At 38.1% G+C, this 22536-nt stretch overlaps 1 protein-coding gene across 4 annotated transcripts; it reads left to right on the forward strand.

The window, feature by feature from the left end:
* The first annotated feature begins 3107 nt into the window (after positions 1 to 3107).
* LOC114942037 (protein gooseberry) lies at positions 3108 to 20884 on the forward strand. 4 transcript variants are annotated; one of them, XM_029317306.2, is made up of 6 exons: positions 3108 to 3497; positions 11458 to 11771; positions 12444 to 12573; positions 16534 to 16705; positions 17010 to 17294; positions 20104 to 20884. In XM_029317306.2, exons 1-6 carry the CDS (start codon positions 3443 to 3445, stop codon positions 20366 to 20368), a joined length of 1221 nt encoding a protein of 406 aa, XP_029173139.1. In that variant the 5' UTR covers positions 3108 to 3442; the 3' UTR covers positions 20369 to 20884. The 4 variants fall into 4 exon arrangements, with proteins under 4 accessions (XP_029173139.1, XP_085343100.1, XP_029173140.1 ...); XM_085486974.1 differs by having other exon boundaries at positions 16537 to 16705; XM_029317307.2 differs by having other exon boundaries at positions 12447 to 12573.
* Positions 20885 to 22536: the final 1652 nt, after the last annotated feature.

Genomic DNA, 22536 nt, shown 5'->3' on the forward strand with positions numbered 1-22536 from the left:
TAGACTGTCTCCTGCTATCGCGAAGAGGATCGCGCGGTAGCGCGAAATTCCCGGAACACGGCGCGCACCATCGCCAGCCAATCTATTCCGCAGCATTTAATCCACACACGGCTATCATCTATCTGCAGGGTGTGATGCGCCGGTCGGCGCGATAGCACGTGTCGTGATTGTAGTTTATGGGGAGCTGATTGCGGGAGCGTGGGACGAGGCTGGCGGACGGTTGGCGAACGGTGGTCCCGGATAGTTGGACGCCATTCATCGGCGTACTTACACCGTATCCATCCTGGCGTCAGTGTTTCGTTTCGTAATCATTAAGATATGCATTATCCGCCTAATGACGGCAAAAGCGGCAAAAGGCGCAACAGCGTGTCCGATCCGGGATGACTCTCCACGGAGCGTCGAGGGCACGCGCATAAATTTCGCGTAAAAGAGTCCCTCTCTCTTTCTTCACGCGCACTTCGATGCTGATTAATGCGGATCGCGCGGATGCGACCGGGGCTCGCAATTAATTAGCCCCCGTGATCTTCGCGGAAAAGTTCCCGACGTCTGATTGACGTGGCGCTTAATGCGCGAGTCTTCACTCGGATAAATTAAATTGCCTTTCATATAATGCGCGATACTTATTCTTTTCGTTGTATACACGTTGACATTTGTAAACCGTATAAATAATAAATTTAATCGTCGAAACCTCATTATTTAAAGACGTCTTTATATACGCGGTGCATTTTAAATGTTACTTTCGCGCGATCAAACCAAATAATCGTCGCAGCCAATATACATCAGGCTGTATAACGCGTATATTAATGAAACGGCTGGGACCTAAGGAACCCATTGTGTCAGATTGCGATGCTCGTCCGAGCGAGTCCGCGCGGCTTTTCGGTCGATGTCCGAAGTGATTACACGCGAATCAGACGAGGTGGTTTCGTCGCGACGGGGAACCTGTCCGAAATGTCTAATGTCCCAAGAGGAAAGAAAGAAATGACTCGCCGCATGCGTTCTAGGTGTGTGATGTTTCACTGTTTTTTTTTTTCTCCAGCCTTTTTTCTACGACGCAGGAAATTTCTTTCCCGTCGTTCTGCTCCTCGCACCGATGATCCTCGATTCTCACGCACGCGCGAACGATTTTTACGACATTAATTAAACGGAGATATAATGATATCGTCGCGATCGCGCGGCGATTACACGCGCCGTAATGTACGAGAGATTAAGGACAGAGAAAAGGAGCGTGTCCGTGCAGAATCCGTCGATTCTGCCGTTCCATTTTCCACCTTCGTCCCAGACGGAAGCCTCGCGACCGCGGTGGAATCCCGCGATTCAATTAAACGCACGATTACTCGACAAACGTAATTAATTTTAATTAACGATGCGCGCCGAATTGCGACCGCGGGAGCAGCGGACCTCTCTCTGTACCGCGCACGATCTCATTGGCGAGATCACGCGATGCGTGATGGCATCGAGGCGGTCGAGCGCAGGTTTCATGACAAGAGTGTCGACGGCCGCGGCATTCGTGTGAATCAAAGGGAGATTAGATAGCGTGAATTTATCGGGGTTCGCGTTTTTATGCCATTTTCTAGAATCGACGGTGAGTTCGAGTCTTATCGTCGCGGCGTATTGCTATCAAAACCTGTCATTAATTACTTAGCATTATTAAAGAGCGCAGAATGATTAATATAGGGATGTCAAATTTAATGTACTAGAAACATTAAATAGTAAGAAATATAAATATGATGTTTTCTAAGTCGGACAATAGAGCCAAAGAACGAAAAATTAATTATTCGGAACTGTATCTCAATTTGAGATCCCAAAGTTCCATATATAAATTAATCTCGAAACTTATACATATGGAGAAATAGGCGCGAAAAATATAGGTCCGAAAAGTCGCTGAAGCGGGAATCGAACCCGAATCTTTCACTTTCCGGGCGACTGCTCTTACCAACTAAGCTATTCAGACCCTTTCGTTCCTATATTTTTCATTTGCCTTTTTAGTAGATGTTAGTAAATACCGTGATTAGGCCAAGGCGTGAATAAACTTAGAAATAAATATTTTTATCGGCTCTCAATATAAAGAATATAAATATGATGTTTTCTAAGGCTCTATTGTCCGACTTAGAAAACATCATATTTATATTCCTTATATTGAGAGCCGATAAAAATATTTATTTCTGAGATTAAATAGTAAATTAAATTGTACATGTGCATGTTACAATAATTTTTATTATTTGAGTATAAAGTTAAAATTGTTTGAAAATTAATGAAATTATTATGACACGTGCAAACTTGGAGTATATGTATTAATTTTCAGATTAGAGAAATCAATGAAATTACTGATAAAAATATTTGAAAATATTCTTTATACTAAGACAATAATATAATCGTTACGTACAACAACGTACAATAACGTTAATGACTAGTGTGTAAGATAGTTATGACGGACAAGTAGAAAAGTCAATGATATTTCCGTCTTACATTTTGAAAAACCGCTTAATAAAAATGTACGCGTATCTTTCATGCTTTTATCATAATGCCAAGGTAAAAAATTCTAAAATCACATACATCCATTAATATTTTTTTCTAATTCCGCTTAGAGATCATATATCACCCAATCACATAAGATGGATCCAGTTTTTTGTATACCGTCGAGCCGAGCGCAATATGCGCATTCGAACGAAATCTTGATCTCTTTCCTGATCATAAACCGCGCGATCCGCATCGAATCCGCGAAGGAAATCGGCGCGGATCGGCCGCGAGAAGCTTGCGATCGCGCGATATCGATATCGCGAACCGCCGGGAGGGTAAGTCGCTCTCGAAAACTTCCTCGTCTCTCTCGTGGGAGATGGTGGTGGAAGGTTTCTGTTTCACAAGGCGGAGTTGGACGTGCGACCACCTCCGCCGTAGCAAAGTTACCTGGCAGGTGACCAATGCAGCATCACCGATAAAGCCATGAAAGAGAACGGCTGGGACCGTCGGCTAGTCGTTCTTCAAAGGGGCCCCAAGATGAAGGCGGAGCCTTCTTCTTTGGAGGCTTTCCTCCTTTCGTGCCTCCCTTTCGTTCCTTTGCGTGTTCTAGACGATCGCAACCGCAGGAACCGGCAGTTCGAGCCGAGACACCGTAGCCAACAGATCCGTCTCGTTTTGCCTCGGAACAAAAATAAGGAGGGTGCCGAACCCGTCTCGTTGCGTTTCTTTGCAATAGAAATCCTTTCGAATCGGTTGCCCTTGTTATTGGACACTATCTGTCATTATCGTTGGACAGGTCGATTGTGACACGCGACAAAGTGAGGATTCGGATTGTGATCGAGTGTAATCAGGACTCGGAATCGAGGAAAGTGAGGATCCTTGTTGTGGTGATGCTGCTGGTGAACAACGGAGAAAGAGGAAGATAAAAGAAGAGAAAGAAAGAAAAACGAAGAGGGAGATTTCTCCTGGAAACAGGAACGGCTAGATGGCAGTCAGCACTCTCAACATGGCACCCTATTTCACTGGATACCCCTTTCAAGGTAAGAATTGTATAATAATTATCAAGTTATCAGATGATATATTGAGATCTTGAGATAGATCTATAATACAATACTAAGCAATACTTTGGTGCAAAGATTATATAAAAAATGTTTAAATAATTTTTGGATCATTTAAAGAAAGTATTTTCGCAACGCAAATTTTAAACATTTGGAAATTCTAAATAATTTGCCGATTTAATAGAATAATAAACACTATGTTCCTATTTTTCAATGTAATGATCCATGAAGTGAAATTATTATATTCATAATTGCCTGACATATAAAGATAAGAATTGCAGTAATTTGTTTTAACTGGTTGAAACAATTTCCTTTGAATTATTTCGACATTAAATGTCAGAATATATTTTCTAGCTTTATATAATTAGTTTTATATATGATACAAAAATTAATGGGAGATATTTATGTCTCTTTTGCCATCTTATTTTACGACAAATAAATTTTGTTGTATATTAATTAAATATACGATAGATTCCATAAATAATATAAATCTTTCAAAAGATGTGCATTCTCACCTAAGAATTTAATTTGACAACTTGTCCATTTTTAATGTAAAATACAGCTTTTCGGTAATTCTTTTTCGACAATGAATTTTACTAGTATTTAAAGAAATAATATATTTAAAGATATAAAAATTAATGGGAGATATTTATGTCTCTTTTGCCATCTTATTTTACGACAAATAAATTTTGTTTTATATTAATTAAATATACGATAGATTCCATAAATAATATAAATCTTTCAAAAGATGTGCATTCTCACCTAAGGATTTAATTTGACAACTTGTCCATTTTTAATGTAAAATAAAGCTTTTCGGTAATTCTTTTTCCGACAATGAATTTTACTAGTATTTAAAGAAACAAAAGTGGCGTTACTTCCGCTATTCGCAGAAACTCTTCCTCATAGGGAATCTCGCAATTAATGTCAGTGCGAGTTTCACAAGCGACGCTCGACGCCTGCCGGCAACGGTGCCGCGGATATTTTACAACCGATGTTAATGGTTTTACGATGTGCGCTTTGACTGAATTATTCGCTGCCCGCCGGTGTAACTTTCAATAGCGCGACTTTCATCTCTGTAAATGCCCGTAACTGTCCGATCGATGATCCATCCGATCGATTAATTCGACCTGAAAATTATCACCGACAAAAAAAACTCACGTCCTTATGTAATCCGGATGTAAGGACTAATCTGTATATAGAAGCGTTTCGCAATGTAAACGCGTGGCGGGTATCGTCGACTAGAATGATTTAGAGGTCTGGAAAGAGAGAGAAATTGTGCATAAATAATCGTATACAGAAGCCCGCGTATGTCGTTCCGCATTGTGTAATTTATGATTTATGGAACAGTGCGTTACGCCGACGTATAAAACTTCAAGGGATGAAAGAACGGTCTATTGTGTTTCTTATGCATTTTAATTAAGATTGACGATTAAAGATTGACATTTTAACACTTTATAAAAAAGAAATATAATATATTATAATAAATCTTACCAATACTTTTACTCTTACCCTAATATACACAATATATATTCGCACATATATATTAATCTACTTATGTTGCTTTCCAACCCTTATCCCGATCTCGCAATTCAGAATATGAAATTTGCCTTTGCTTAATTCTTTCTGCACATACAACACAAGAGAGAGCTAATGACGGCAATAACAGTACTCTCCAGATGGCGAACGATCTATTCGGATCGCTTTCTCTCATGTGTGCCTTTAAATCACAATTGTTTATCCATCGTTTCGGAGCACGCGGAAGAGAAAGACAGAGAGAGAGGACGGTAATTCTCGAATAAAGTTCGATACACAAGTCGGCGCGTAGTGGGCGTCGGAACGTGGAAGAGAGTCCCGAGGAAAGATACGGTACCCGTGGGTACCTAATGTCTGATATCGGATGGGCCCCGGGCGACGGCACGTTGATTGAAGCCTTGGCGCGACTCGGAACTCACACCGCACGCTAAGTACATGCATCCCTTCGGTACATGCGGGTTACTCCCACTCAGGTACGCGCGTGTACCTTCCGCTCTCATCTTCCACCCATCCAGAGGGTCCCGCCTATAGTGACGATCGCCATACAGTCGTATCACGGCAGATTGCGTAATTGACGAAACGAACGGATCGTCGTCGCTCCGTGTCTGCCTGCTGAGAAATTAACCCTCGCTCTCGGAATTTTCCGCGTCGCAATTACTTATCGGTACCTTTTTCATTTTTACCTGACAAAATTATTATGCGATATGTAACAATAGTCAAACAAAGTGCTAGCTTTAACATTTATTGCGTGTACAATAATATTAATTATGTCGATAATTTTTTTTTGCGATTTAAGCGGCGTATAAAAGATATATAGTGAAGCGTATATTTTTGACAGATTTTTCTCAAGTTTGCTCGAAAAATTATGAATCCGGTCACCGATAATCAAGAACGTCGGATAAAAAGCGTAACGCGGAATAGCTTGGAAATTATGTCGTAATTGGACGATGATCAGACTTATAAGTTAAAAGCCTTGAATAACAAATTCAGCGATGATATCTTATAATTCTCGAAAACGTTCCATCACGCGCTTCATCACGTAAAATTGGAGCGATCGCGTATCTCGTTCTTAATGAGATTCAATTAATACCCGGGATTACGTCGTTATTACTGTTTAAGAGCGATAAGCAACCGCGACAAGGGGATGGATTACCATAAAGAAAAATCTCGTAAAGAGCGTAATTGCATGGCTCGCGCGTAAACCGCGAATGTCGCGGCCGCAAAATACGGTGCGTCGGCTCTTCGCACGTAATAATTTATCGAGGCCGATGTACCGGAGAAAAAGGTTTAATTGAGGCCTGCGTCGGGTAATGAAACGCCCGTACCGCCCGGTCAATTATTTGGAAATTCTCTAGTGTTCGTCCGCGTCTATAACAGCACCCTCGATCGAGGTCGAGACGCTGCCTCGCAGGTAAATATTAATGATGCGCGACGCTTCGTCGGACGAATTCAGATCGGACGGATAGGGGTGGCCCTTTCATCGCGTCACACACGCGCGGATCGTGGACATTAAGTTTGATCGCTGACAATCAATCGCCCGTTATCAATAATTCATGCTGGAAATTATTTTTTTTTTTTCGACCACGTGTCTTCTCCTCCCCGACCTTCGTTTCAACAGGGTGGTCCTCTCAGCAAGGACCCTCGCGAAAATGACTGCCGCGATCGTGCTATAATAAATTACGTGAGGACGCATAAATCATTCACCCGCTGCTTATTGGATTAAATTGTCTTCTTGAGATAGGCATTTTTTTTATACCACCAAATTTAATACATTAAATGGAGAAATATAAATAAAAAAATATATTCTTTCGGCGTTTTCCTTTATATATTCGTATATCGGATCTACTCTATTTCACTATTTTCGAATCAAAGAAACTCGTTGTTCCGAAAGTCCCCCACGGAGATATAAATCACTTCGATTTCTCCGATCGAAAGAAAAATAAAACGTAGATTTTTGCAATCGATACCGAGACTAATGGCATGAAATGCGATGAGAAAGCGGCGCGTTTCGCAAGAACGCGTCGAACAATATTCATCGACGGATAGGGAACAAAAACGCGAGTAAAAGGGCTCGCTCGCACGCGTGGTGGTACATTCAACTTTCAATTCCGTGACTCGAGTTACGATCGTCGCAGTTCGTAAAAGTACAGAGTTCCACGCGCGAGTGCAACGATCGGTGCATATATCCATCATACGCGAAAGACGTTTGACACACGTGCGACGCGAAAACGAATGTACAGTAGCCTCTGCATTCCTGACATTCCCGTGTCACCGTGCGAATTCCTCAATAAGTGACTCTGTACAATCTTCAACGGATACCTTCGCGGAATATTGATAAGTTGCTTCCTTAACTGTCCTTAATCACCTATCTCTCTCATGTTTTTTTTTTTTTCATTTTTTCCTCGCTATTATCTGCAAAAATTGTTGAGAAAATGATTTTCTCTGTTACTCCTTGTCTCAAGTCTAGAAGGACCTCTCTAATCTTCTATTAAGCGTGCTAATTTCTCTTTGTTTGTATATATCTGTATGCTTAAATTTTGTCGCGCTAATTATCGCGTCTCCGACTTCAGTTTCCGATTTTGGAGTTCATCCAATTTATCCGAAATTCACGCTAGGATTATCCGCGGTGCTCGCGCGCCGAGAGCTCGTCGACGGCGGCGGCGGCGCCTTTTGATCTTGCCTGTAATCCCGTCGGGCCCCGCGGCCTGACTGACGTCATACACCGGAGAGGTGTCCGGCCGGGACCGTAACCCGGCCTATACACGACGGGCGCGTGTGGGAGTGTGTGCGTTGCACGCACTCGCGGATATGTCCTTACGAAGAGCGCGAGGGATCCCGGCGGGGAAGCGGGGGAGGAGGGGGATGTAAATCTCCGGGGCCCCGTGATGAACGACGAAACGGGACTACTTTTGTGCCGGAGTGGCTTGGACGCGCCCGGGAAGGGGGTCGTCTTTTGAATTACGCCGTGGTAATTAGCGGACTCTTAGGCTCCGCGCTCTCGCAGCAGGTAGCCGCCGAGAATATATCACGAACTTTGCCGCCGCGAGATCGCGAAAATGTTTGGGTTGCCGAGGATTCGCGACGCATCTCTTTCTCTCTTTCTCTTGAGCGCGACCTTCACGCGTCGTCTTGTCGTTGAAAAATCGTCGCGATAAGAAATTTACTCGGTTTGCAGAATTCTACAGAGAAATAAAATTGCTTGGGAAATTTTTTACAACTTGTATAACTGTTATTAACCTGACGCGATCTCCACTCGTCGTCTTGTTGTTGAAAAATCGTCGCGATAATCTAGGCATTTTTTGGTATTATTTTCTAAGAAATTTATTTGTTTAATAGAATTTGAGGAATCTTCAAAGAAATAAAATTGCTCGAAAAATTGTTTACCATTTGTGTGACTATCATTATCCTAACGCGAGACTGATAAAATGATCACCTATGAATAAAATATAAATTAATAATACAGTATATTAAAAAAATGATATTTTATCGAGAAACAGAATCCAAAGTTTGATTTCATACTTATTATTTTATTACCAAGAAAAATATGCAGTCAGATCTCTGGACCAGAGCAGATCACATAAGTTGCCCGCGCCTATGAAAAATCGTCGCGATAATCTAGGCATTTTTTGGCATTATTTTCTAAGAAATTTACTTGTTTAATAGAATTTGAGGAATCTTCAAAGAAATAAAATTGCTCGAAAAATTGTTTACCATTTGTGTGACTATCATTATCCTAACGCGAGACTGATAAAATGATCACCTATGAATAAAATCTGAATTAATAATACAGTATATTAAAAAAATGATATTTTATCGAGAAACAGAATCCAAAGTTTGATTTCATACTTATTATTTTATTACTAAGAAAAATATGCAGTCAGATCTCTGGACTAGAGCAGATCACATAAGTTGCCCGCGCCTCTGAAAAATCGTCGCGATAATCTAGGCATTTTTTGGCATTATTTTCTAAGAAATTTACTTGTTTAATAGAATTTGAGGAATCTTCAAGGAAATAAAATTGCTCGAAAAATTGTTTACCACTTGTGTGACTATCATTATCCTAACGCGAGACTGATAAAATGATCACCTATGAATAAAATATAAATTAATAATACAGTATATTAAAAAAATGATATTTTATCGAGAAACAGAATCCAAAGTTTGATTTCATATTTATTATTTTATTACCAAGAAAAATATGCAGTCAGATCTCTGGACCAGAGCAGATCACATAAGTTGCCCGCGCCTCTGAAAAATCGTCGCGATAATCTAGGCATTTTTTGGCATTATTTTCTAAGAAATTTACTTGTTTAATAGAATTTGAGGAATCTTCAAAGAAATAAAATTGCTCGAAAAATTGTTTACCACTTGTGTGACTATCATTATCCTAACGCGAGACTGATAAAATGATCACCTATGAATAAAATCTGAATTAATAATACAGTATATTAAAAAAATGATATTTTATCGAGAAACAGAATCCAAAGTTTGATTTCATACTTATTATTTTATTACCAAGAAAAATATGCAGTTAGATCTCTGGACTAGAGCAGATCACATAAGTTGCCCGCGTCTCTGAAAAATCGTCGCGATAATCTAGGCATTTTTTGGCATTATTTTCTAAGAAATTTACTTGTTTAATAGAATTTGAGGAATCTTCAAAGAAATAAAATTGCTCGAAAAATTGTTTACCACTTGTGTGACTATCATTATCCTAACGCGAGACTGATAAAATGATCACCTATGAATAAAATCTGAATTAGTAATACAGTATATTAAAAAAATGATATTTTATCGAGAAACAGAATCCAAAGTTTGATTTCATACTTATTATTTTATTACCAAGAAAAATATGCAGTCAGATCTCTGGACCAGAGCAGATCACATAAGTTGCCCGCGCCTCTGAAAAATCGTCGCGATAATCTAGGCATTTTTTGGCATTATTTTCTAAGAAATTTACTTGTTTAATAGAATTTGAGGAATCTTCAAAGAAATAAAATTGCTCGAAAAATTGTTTACCACTTGTGTGACTATCATTATCCTAACGCGAGACTGATAAAATAATCACCTATGAATAAAATCTGAATTAATAATACAGTATATTAAAAAAATGATATTTTATCGAGAAACAGAATCCAAAGTTTGATTTCATACTTATTATTTTATTACCAAGAAAAATATGCAGTCAGATCTCTGGACCAGAGCAGATCACATAAGTTGCCCGCGCCTCTTCTCGAAGAGCGTGTCTCTTATGCAAAACTTCCTTTATGTAAATACGTACAAACGTAGAGAATACGGGGCCGTGCCCCTGGTTGTCGAGGCCCCTCATTGTCGCCGCGTGAGAGAGCGCTTTTAAGGCTCTCCGAGTTTTAAGATCGCCTTCGTCTTCGTCCGCAGCTTTTACTGCTCCGCGCAAAACCAGGGCCGTAACTCGTGACGCGTCCTGCTTTCGTGGTTTTCTGAAGCACGCGAGGTCCAGCCTCTCTCTCTCTCGACTCCGTCGCGTGTAACGCCGTTTGTTTGACTTCGTGATTATAATTAAGTTAATTAAGGGGGATGGACTAATTACCGATAATTAGCGGCGTTTGAGCGGCACCTCGCGTGTCGCCGCGCTTTGTCTCGCTAAGCGGTCCCTCTTTTGCGCGAGTTTACTTCCCTCTGTTCTTCTTCCTCTTCTTCTTCTTCTTCTTCTCACTTTTGTCCGTCTCCACTTATTCTCATTTATTTCGAGAAAAATGGCCGCGCCACATTTGTGCACACTGCATACCGTGCATTGTATATCAGCGGCGAGAAAAAACACGCTATTTTTCCTCGACTGCGTTTCTATCCAATGTACATGGTGATTTTTCCTTTTTGTCTCGAGTACAGCTGCTACATATTTAGCTTCGTATATGTTAATGGCGCTAATTGTTTTATAAAGTAAGAGAGAGAGAGAGAGGAGGAGAAACTTATTGTATACTACGCCGGAAAATTATGCCTTTCAAAGTAGTGACTCTGATCTACGTGATTTTCGTTTGAAGTTTCCGACACTGCGCAATCTCGTGACAAATTCTTACCTACTTCATTATTAATTCCGCACACTGAAAAAAAATTTTGTTGGATTAACAAAAATTCTGTTCGAAAATGGACGAAACGGAATTACTGGTTGAATCTACCAGAATTCCTTTTAATACAACAAATATCTTGTTTGCACCAATAAACTGATTTGTTGTACAAACAAGATGCTTGTTGCATTAAAAGGAATTCTGGTAGATTCAACCAGTAATTCCGTTTCGTCCATTTTCAAACAGAATTTTTGTTAACCCAACAAAATTTTTTTTCCAGTGCATAACTCGTGACTTGTAAATATTACATTTGATGATTCCAATGTGTAAACGAATTGCGTTATCATTTTTGGTATTTTTTGCAGGGCAGGGTCGCGTGAACCAGCTGGGTGGTGTGTTCATCAACGGCCGTCCATTACCGAATCATATTCGTTTGAAGATCGTCGAGATGGCAGCGGCCGGTGTCAGACCGTGCGTCATATCGAGACAGCTGAGAGTGTCTCACGGATGCGTATCTAAAATCCTGAACCGGTATCAGGAAACGGGATCGATCAGACCCGGCGTGATCGGCGGCAGCAAACCGCGAGTAGCTACGCCGGAAGTCGAGGCGAGGATCGAGGATCTCAAACGGCAAAATCCTGGCATCTTCAGCTGGGAGATACGGGAGAAATTGATAAAGGTCCGTTGATATCGCCCGTGTTATTGCGCTTGCATTATCAATACGCAATTAATCAATCATTTTGAGGTAAGAAAGGAAAGATGAGTGTCAAAAAAGGGAAAAATAAGATATCCCTTTTGATAGAAATAAATATGACGAAATTCAAATAAGAATATTACGTAGGTAGACACATAAATGTTGATATCGCCCGTGTTATTGCACTTGCATTATTAATACGAAATTAATAAATTATTTTGAGGTAAGAAAGAAAAGATGAGTTTCAAAAAAGGGAAAAATAAGATATCCCTTTTGATAGAAATAAATATGACGAAATTCAAATAAGAATATTACGTAGGTAGACACATAAATGTTGATATCGCCCGTGTTATTGCACTTGCATTATTAATACGAAATAATAATAAATCATTTTGAGGTAAGAAAGGAAAGATGAGTGTCAAAAAAGGGAAAAATAAGATATCCCTTTTGATAGAAATAAATATGACGAAATCCAAATAAGAATATTACGTAGGTAGACACGTAAATGTTTTTTTGACAGCTTTTAATATATGTCTCTTTACGCGATAATCTGATATATTCATTATTTTTCTGAAAAAAATGCGAGTAATGACATTTAAAAATTGATCGAATAAATGTAGAAAAATTATACTAACTAGTCCAACGCGGTTCTGCCAGCAGGATGGAGTCTGCGACAAAGCCTCGGCACCGTCTGTCTCCAGCATCACCAGACTTTTACGTGGACCAGCCAATCAAACTCGCCCCAACGACGATCCACGCAGGAATCATTCCATCGACGGCATTCTCGGTGAGTTTTAATCAATAATATTTACAATTATCGAGCTATCAAGATTTTCGACGCGATTAAAATCACTGCGCTTTCTTTGTCGAGAGATTTTCAAGTGCGATATCCGCGATACATCTCTCGTCATTTTAACACCGCATAAACCACGAAGCGAACATAAAATGCAGCATCCAGGGTTAATCGAGCGATAAGCGTAATTATATAGCGTAGCCGTGATGTTAAGTTAATTAAAGCAAGGTGACCGTATCTCGTCTGCTCGCTGAATTCGAAATGCGACTCGATATTTTCCCCATACTTGCGCATCAAAAAGTGGTTATCGTTTCATTTAAAATTTCTATTAATCGTATAATAAAAATTTCAATTATTGACTACACAGAAGGATTTTATTATGTAACTACTTTTCAATATGCTGTTATATTAGTAGCTTATTTAGTACATGTGTTAAATATTATGTGAATCTTTTTCTCTCTGTCTGCAATATATGTATGTACATGTGTTTGTACACGAGGGTTCTGCTTATTGAAGTATCCAGCAGTTTTGTAGGCACGCCGGGATTGGTAGAAATATAGGTCTGGTCGGCGAACATGTAAAGGGGAATTCCTTTCGTTTTTATTTATTACCGGCGGTAAGGGGCGCGAAGAAATATTAGGCGTCCCGTGGCGCGTAGATGTGTCGAGTTTATTACCTTGTCGGGAAGATTTAGTTTTGATTAGACGTATGCTCGAGATTGCAACTTCGCGCAAGGATTCACGAGGGTACTCGACCTGTTGCTTCTGTCGCTTCTTGACCAATCTTTTCATGCTGTTGCGAAAGCAGTAATCTTCGTTCCCGTTTTTCGACATTATCTGTATTATAACTTGATGCTTTCGCTGCGATAGATTCGATTACAAATATTGCGATAACACAAATATGTAATTTTCAATAAAAATATAAATAACCGAAAAGTTTGAAATAGCGAATACATTAAAGAGAAAATATTTATTTTTTCGTTTCAAAAGGCGATTATACGTTTTAAATAATCAAAGGGATTTACAACGATTTATTAATGATGATATTTGACAAGAATGATTTTATTGAGACGAGATGTTAAAATAAGATTATCAAAAAGTATCGATTCGATTGAATGCTTCGATAAAATTTTCGAAGCATATACAAAGATCTTTTTTGTGTGCCACGTTTGCAAGCTGGGTAAATTATGTATTATAATTCGAACAAAGGGGAAAACAAGAAGAGAGTCCGACACTGTTCCCATCGCTAATGTACCGCCGCGAAAGGAGAGGAAACGAAGACGAAGAAGAAGAAGAATAAGCAGAGGGAGACGAGATCTTTTTGAATACGCGTCTCGGACGTAGAATCCGCGTTTCTTTTTATTCGATCGTAGTGTAATGATTTAGCACCAAAGTATCAGGAATGTATTTGCTCGGTTTATGACATGGCCTATGGATGGTGAGGATCCAAGGACGAGAAGAAAAAGTGAGACAACTTGATGCATTAATGCGATTATAATACGTAGACACATCATCGTAATCAAGAATGTTAATGAATATTTTCCTCGAAGATGTTTCTAAAAATCTTTTACCTAGTGTGTTTGAAATAGATCATTTAATTTGTTATTAATATTTTTATTGCTATTCTAATTCTAACATTTATTAATCACTTCTTTCAAGATGGGAGTCATAGATTAATAGAATATAAATAATAAGAATTAGACATTAAATTGCGACAATTAGAAATAACAAACAATCTAGTAGATCAACTACATGATGAAATGAACGCGTGTAGGAATCCAAAAAAGGATCTCACACAAATACACACTCCAATCATTTCGCCCTACATCATTCATCTTCCATATTCCTCTCTCTCCTCTTGTCGCAACATCAGTCCCAGAACGCAAGATCACTCAGCAGTTCCAGTAGCCAAGAACACGCGCGATAAATAACCTCGCGGTCTGTCCCTCGGTAAAAGAAATCGGGAGGAACGATCGGGACACAAGAAAGAGGGACAGATCGGCCGTGTGGCGAGTGTAAAAGAGGGAGACGTCAGGTGGAACAGAGTCGGACGTACGTGAAAGAAGAAATCAGGTGGAACGGTCAAAGGGAGGGAGTAGTCGGAGCCGAGAAGAAGAAACGAGACGACGAGGATGTTGAAGGCTCCTGCGTAGACGCAAGCAAGATGGAGGAACTACGCGCACGCGGCGTGTGGTCTTCTTCTTCGGTCTTCGTGGCCGCCGCCTGCCTCTAATCTTACAAACCGCCAACAACACACCCCATTTTGTTCGCGGAACACAAGGGCACCCTCTCTATTGATTTAGATGCTCTTACTGCGGGGCAAAGCCGTGATTGAGACCTCCGACCATTCATTGGCCGCGTTCGAGAGGCCAGGTTGCCTTGCCTGGCTATCTCACGATAGTAATTATTTAACATCAGCTTTTCCCGCGGATGTTTATCTCGACGTTTTTCGAGGAACGACTCGATCCCCTGCTTTTCGCGATTGCTATTCTATCTAAAGTCGATCTAAGAGTGACGAGGTATATAATTACGCAGATATGCACAAACGTTTTTTATTTCGACTACTTTCGCTATAAGCGCGCCGTTAAATTATTTTATTTATTTCTTGTACTAATTTTATAAATATTATTCTCTTTAAAATAATATTCAAGTTAATTTTTATACATTTTATTATTAGAATAAATACAACAGTATTTTAATTTATGCAAATAAATTTTCTTAAAATATTAGTATACGTATGCTAATGTTAAATTTTATTTGTGTGAAAGAACTACTAGATAATCGCGCGCGCGCGCAATCTTTTTTTTTAAATATATGCGTTCGGTTCCCATGTATCGACGGGCGTTGATAGCTCGCCGAAAGCGTTAAGATCTCGAAAAAAATCATTAGGTATGCTCCTCAAAGCGCTGCGACGATTTACGAGCGCGCGATGCTCTTTAATCTGACGAAAACCGCCATACACTTTGTGGTTCTCGAATTCTGGCTGATGTTCGCGCAGGTGCTATTGATTTAGACGTCCTGTCGGTTGATCGATTTAATCGGTAAATAAATTCATAAATTATGCAATATATTGCGAAAAATGAAGGCTTCAACAACGCTTGAGATACCTTGATACGTTCAAACTTTACATTGCATATATTATAATAAATGATGTGCACCACAATTTATGAAAAAAAAACTATATCCTCGGAAAGAAACTTGATCGTCAAATAAAATAATAAATAATTGATAAACACTGTTAGTTGAACTTTGGACAAATGAAAAAAAGACAGTAAACAGAAATGAAATAATTCGTGACTCTTTTCAACAGTCGAAGTAGTTATTAACGATGTAGGTATTGAGGTCAACGTAACAGGGACCGTGGAGAACAAATCGGGCTCTGAAAGGGTTACAAATCAAACTCGAAATTCCATAAATAGTGTCTCGTGGGAGCAGACAACGATTCTTCTTTAGGAACTCTCCACGGGCTTTCGTTTAGCTCGGGTGGGACGGGACATGTCAAAGAACTTAATTTCTTCGCGGCGGACCCTAATTTCTCCGGTGTTTTAGTTTAGTATAGGTTCGGCTGGGCACGGCTGTAATCAGTAGGGTCTTAATGGTGGGTTGCTGAGACCGGCGTGTGAACTGTGGGCGTGAACGACTCGCTTCCTATCTTCGGTATCTGACGTGCAGCACGTGCTGGATCGAGAGATGCTCTCGCCGCTATTAAAGAACGCTCGCGTCTCTCATCTCGAGAGCCATCGATGATGTTTAATGTCAGTTCCGAGTAGAGAACTTGTGTTTTCTGTTAATACATCCCATTTTGGCAAACGAGGAGAGAAAAGTGAATTTAATCCTGAGACAAATTCGTTAATAATGGATGATCTTTAGAAAATTAAGTATTTTTATTTTGACATGTAATATTTTCAATGACACCATACTCAAGTGACATCATTATTGTTGATTATATTTTTAGCAGGAAGCAGTGGCGACGACTCTGACACGGAAAGCGAACCTGGCATCGCGTTAAAGAGGAAACAACGCAGGAGTAGGACTACCTTTACTGGTGAACAACTGGAGCAACTGGAAGCAGCTTTTCATCGCACGCAATATCCTGACGTGTATACCAGAGAAGAACTCGCACAAAAGTGAGTTTCAGAAAAATATTATATCTAGATTTCATCAAAATTTTTACACATTTGAAGATATAAATAAATCATGCAAATAAAAAATAGCATCGAATTAATTATTAAATTAAATGTTAGAATGTTAGATTTATATATTAATATATCAAATTAATTATTGATTATTAAAACAACTCAAACTTAAATTTACATTTGTAATATTGATCACAGAGAGTCGAAAAATTGAAATGTAGTTTTATCGTTTCATAATAGGCACTATATATTTATATTTTTATTAATAATCGCGAATGTTTTTTTTTCTTTGCAGAACGAAGCTGACAGAAGCGCGAGTGCAGGTCTGGTTTAGCAATAGACGCGCCAGACTTCGCAAACAGCTCAATACCCAACAGCTGAACGCTTTCAACGCCATGAGTTTACAATCCTTCCAAACTCAACATTACGGCAGTGGTGCTGAGAGCTATCAGAGCTATGGACAGACGAGCGTTGCTGCTGCTGCAGCAACCACCGCGAATTACCCTCAGCATTACAACTATGGGGATAATTATTATACAGCCCAGCAGCAATGGCCACGGACGACTCCGGACAATTATGGGTGAGTTTCGATGTAATATATTTTTTATTCTAGAAATTTTAATTATACAGATCTAAGTCAATCACAAATTTTTGACAGCTATTATTGTTACTGTTCACGACTTTCAATTTTCTTGGCAATTAATTATCAACAATTTTTTCCAAAAATTTGATTTTAGTTAACATTTAATTTTATAATTTACGTTCGCAAAAATACAATAAAATTATTCATTTTTTGAACAACCCGAAATGATATGGAAATGATCGAACGCGACGCCTCTCATCCGCGAACACCCCCGTAAAGATTATTCGCGATCGAACGTCGCTATCTCGCGATGCTGCCACGATCGGTTAAAGCTAGATCACGGCGCAGGTACATACACCCTATGCCGAAGGATCAAGACCCGGGTTGGATTATTAGCCGGTAGCGTTTCATTATGGAGGCCCAAGAAGCAACATAATTGAGGACCACACAGAAAACGTGTCGGTGGGGCCCTGTTGGCTCTCTCTCTCTCACTCCTCTCGTTTCCTTGTTTTCTCTCCACTCTCTCCGTATCTTCTTCTCTCACTCTTTCTTTCTTCTTCTCTGTTCCCCTATCTGCTAGAGTGAACCGACTCGTCCGTTCGGCGTGTAACAACACACTGTAGCAACACGGCCATCGGAGCAACCTGTTATTACGCCACAATAGCTGAATTAATTGTTCGAAACACCCCGGTTTCGCTGTCTTTATCTTCGCGCGCGCCTCTTTCTCGCTTCCTCTGCTTTTCAAGCTTTCTGTCTCACTTGGACACCTGTACAATCGCTACCGTTAACTTATATACATTTCCTGTGCCCAACCATCACGTGATATACGCAGCATCCGCTGGTTTTAAATATCCGAACTTATGGACCCCCAGTGAAGTGTCAACTTACCACGTGGGAGGTGCCTTTTATAGTCAGACAATGATTTTCATTTTTGTCATTTCACGTTTAAGCAATGCGGAAACTGCAGACTGTTATAAAATAACCATGAGTCATATCAATGCATTTCTTAGCAGAAGAAAGAAGACAAGTCTTGAAACTCACTCGAAAATATTATTCGGTTAAAATCGAAGAAAACGTAATCATGAATTCCGTTAATAATGTATTTTTTTTTAAAGAGTCGACTTTCAGAATTTACTTTAGATAAATGTTGAGAAGTAATAGAGCGAATCATTTTAATTAATAATTAATTAATATTTTTTAATAGAAAGAAGAGAAGATGAATTTTAATATACTGAGAAACGATAATTTATAAAGTAAATTTAGTATTTTTAAATAATTTATCTCTCTTTTTCTCTTAAAGAAACTTACAATCATTTTATCCTTAAATGAAGTATGCAAGTTCTATATTTTATTTGATGACGAATTTTAATTCCAAAATTACAGGTTCTAAATAGATTATAGACTTGATCACTATTAAATTTCTAAGAATTCGTTAACACGTCTATAGAAAAAATTTAATTTATGAGAGAGGAGAGAGATATTCTTCCGCATGAATATAGATTCGTAGAAGGATTCGTAGATAGATTGTGCACGAAGTATAGTCGATAAATCGCTGCTTCCGCTAGAAAACGTCGCCTTACCTTTTAAATAGAAAAAGAAAAAATATCGAAAAGATTTACAGTGTGCTTAACCGTAGTCATTCAAAGTATCAACTGCGCTTTGCAATCGTATATTATCGATATATCAATATATTAATTTGAGTTTATTTTAATTAAAAAGAGATTTTGGCGATTCTCTTTTAATTTAATTTTTTATATCAACTATTTTTTTCATATATCGTTGACGCGTTTATCATGTATGTATGTTCTAGTATCTTTTGTGTCATAAAAAATATGCATCCATTTGTATGTTTTTGAAACGTATTAAATAAAACATACACGATGTGCTCCTGGTTCTCCACGTTTTTGCATTTATGAATATTAAAATAATTACAATAATCTCTTTGGTTTGAAATTTAAGAAATGACTAAATATGCTAATAAAAGCAAAAGAGAGGACGAAGCTTGATCCCTCACGAGACACGATCCGAGATCCTTAATCACGGTGGTGTACCGAAATGCTCAAAGGGCCGCGACGGTGTTTGGAAATCGGCCGCTGCCGCCCTCGACACGCCCTAACCGATTCGCAGTGCGTGTGTTAGCGGTATCGCCTTGCAAACGGCGGTAACCACTTTGAAAACCACGAGGGAATTTCATTTTCGTATTACCGCGTGTGGACACCTTTCACCATTGTAACTGCAACTCATTTCATCGGATCCCACGTAGTCGTTTATTTTTTTTTGTACGCATACAATAGTTAATTTATATTCAATATATCGATCGGAGAAGGATAATTACAAATATCGGTGAATAATATATTCCTTTAACCGATCAGTATCTATGACTCGTGAGAATCTACCTTTGTTCGTCGATATTTAATTAGTATAATGTCATATTCACACACACAAATTCATGATTTTAATAAATCTGTCTAATGAAGAATCTTTTCCACATTTCTTAAAAATTAAAACTAAATGTTTCATATTTATTTTTTTCTTCTTATATATTATTAGTAGAAATATGTATTATATAGTTAATAAAATGTAAATAATATTTTTAAATTACACTGATCAACATTTTTCGACTCATTTTATGTCACAAAAGGAATGACAGATGATTTCGATAGGATTTTTCATATAATAGGATTTTGCATATAATTTTTGTAAAACTAAGTAATCAAACGACAAATAAATCAGCGATATCCATCTTATTATATCATCATCTATTTTTCTGTATATAAATGTTCGACATTCTCTTTTCATATTGTAGATTATTCAACGCTTCTCATTACGGCAGCAGCAATCTCGCCTCCAATCTGACTTCCACCAATCTCAGTCTAGGCAGTCTGGGTAGCGTCAGTCCAACTGCGTCAAATATGAGTGCCTGCATGGTGCAAGGTGGTGCATCTTCCTCCGGAGTGCCAGTCTCGACGGGGATGACACCTCACGTGACACCACACAGCCCTAGCGAGGCGAAGAGTGGATATCCTTACTTGGGCGGCATCGATTCTCAGGTTTGTGGAAGAGTTCATTGAATTAAGTTTGTTACAAGGAGCGATCAAATTGATTGCACGCAACTACACTTGCAAATGCATCACGAAAGATATAGCTCCCGAGAAGTCGCTTCATCGTTATTGTTATTTATCTTATTTGTTTCTTAAGCAAATTTCAGCAATTAAATTGCGTAAAAGAAAATTGCAATTGTGTAAAAATATTTATGCGCGAAAACATTTCTGTGTTCACGTAATGAAATGCGAAAAATACGTTTTTCTTCTCTTTTTTTGTTGTTAAGTTATTATTAATTTTTATATTATTATAACGTTGTTACTTCAAAATAATGAAAATCTGAAGAATTGACGATTATTCTTTTACCGACGACTTTTTAACGAAAAATATTGCACGTCATTTCTGAAATCATATATAAAAAATATCACTTGTGTAATATATAATTTCTAGTTGAATTCAGCAATTAAATTGCGTAAAAGAAAATTGCAATTGTGTAAAAATATTTATGCGCGAAAACATTTCTGTGTTCACGTAATGAAATGCGAAAAATACGTTTTTCTTCTTTTTTTTTTGTTGTTAAGTTATTATTAATTTTTATATTATTATAACGTTGTTACTTCAAAATAATGAAAATCTGAAAAATTGACGATTATTCTTTTACCGACGATTTTTTAACGAAAAATATTGCACGTCATTTCTGAAATCATATATAAAAAATATCACTTGTGTAATATATAATTTCTAGTTTAATTAAATGTAAAATGTATGTGTTACATAGAGCGTTCGGAATTTGGAGATTTTTTATTTATAAATATATGTACTAAGTATAATCTTTATATGCAATCGATTGTGTATAAATATTTTATAATCGCTTAGTATCGCTAGATGATACGTTCAAACTTTTCCGCTTTGATACTATTGCATATTTATAATAGAGTGTAAAACATACTTTAATTAATTGTAGATTCATAGATGTAAGTCGCACACTGATTTCTAAAACGTGTCGTAATTTAACGCAAAGATTTATTTAAAGATTTAGAGCGATCAGCACTTACGAGCAATAAGTTGTTTGCAACAACAATGCCTTCGAAAATGCTTTATCACTTTAGAATTATTTTATTATTGTAACGATATAATAATAAATACATCTATATATATATTTAGATATAACTCGAATATATTTTACGGATAATGCTGTACATACACGTATTAGATAGTAGTAGTACGAAGCGTAGAAAAGTTACTTACAAACAGATTCTTAACGAACAACATGATGATTTTATCCAAACAGTTTATCTAATTGGCCAGTTGCATAAGTTTATTGTATATAAAACGCAAAGTGTTTCACCGACGCAACAGATATATCTGACTTGTATTGTTACATATAATAAATGGATTTTATGAAAAATTTACTATGTTTTTAATATATTGTTTTTCAACAAACATTTGGCTTGCCAGGTAAGTGCACATTTATTTAACAAATTTATTAATTAGAGATATATCAATTTTCTCTATTATCATGTTTTCATTCATTTTATCAAGGAAAAATAATGATCTCTCAATGATCAAGATATTTAAAAAATATTCCAAAAAAGATGATCAGCTTAAAAAAAGCAACGCGTACATAATTCGCGATTGGTCTTGAATCGTGAGACCTGTCTCCTGGTTTTAAGCCGCCTCCGCGAACCATCGTTGATCACGAAGTCCACAGTTAGGAGACAATACGCGACCGGTGGAGGGACACCGCAGGGTTTTACAGACCTCGAAGAGCCGACAATCGGACGCATAGTGACACAACGAGCAATCAGCTTGCCGTATATCTACGGGTCCTGTCGCCACGCATTTGTGCCCCATTGTGTCAACGAAGTAGGTGGTCGGTGTCTCTCTCTTTCTCTCGCCCTCTCTCTCTTTCTTGGTATCCGTCTTCAGAATTCTAACACAAAGTATCTTCACATAAGGACTCGGCCTATCGACCTTCTTTTGATTTCAACCCTTCGAAGCTCATAAGCACGTTCACGGATATAATTTCTGCTTGCTCGATTTATTTAGAGAAACATTTGTATTACGAGTGCGTTTATTATATTATACTCTTTATTTATGTCATTATTTCAGTATGAAGTTATGAAATTATTTGCAATGAATTTACTAATCATATATATATATTATATTATATTATGCGAATATATTCCAAATATGC

This window comes from Nylanderia fulva, unplaced genomic scaffold (genome assembly GCF_048542155.1).
Source record: "Nylanderia fulva isolate GAGA-0341 unplaced genomic scaffold, ASM4854215v1 Scaffold5, whole genome shotgun sequence".
NCBI classification, from domain to species: Eukaryota; Metazoa; Arthropoda; class Insecta; order Hymenoptera; family Formicidae; genus Nylanderia; species Nylanderia fulva.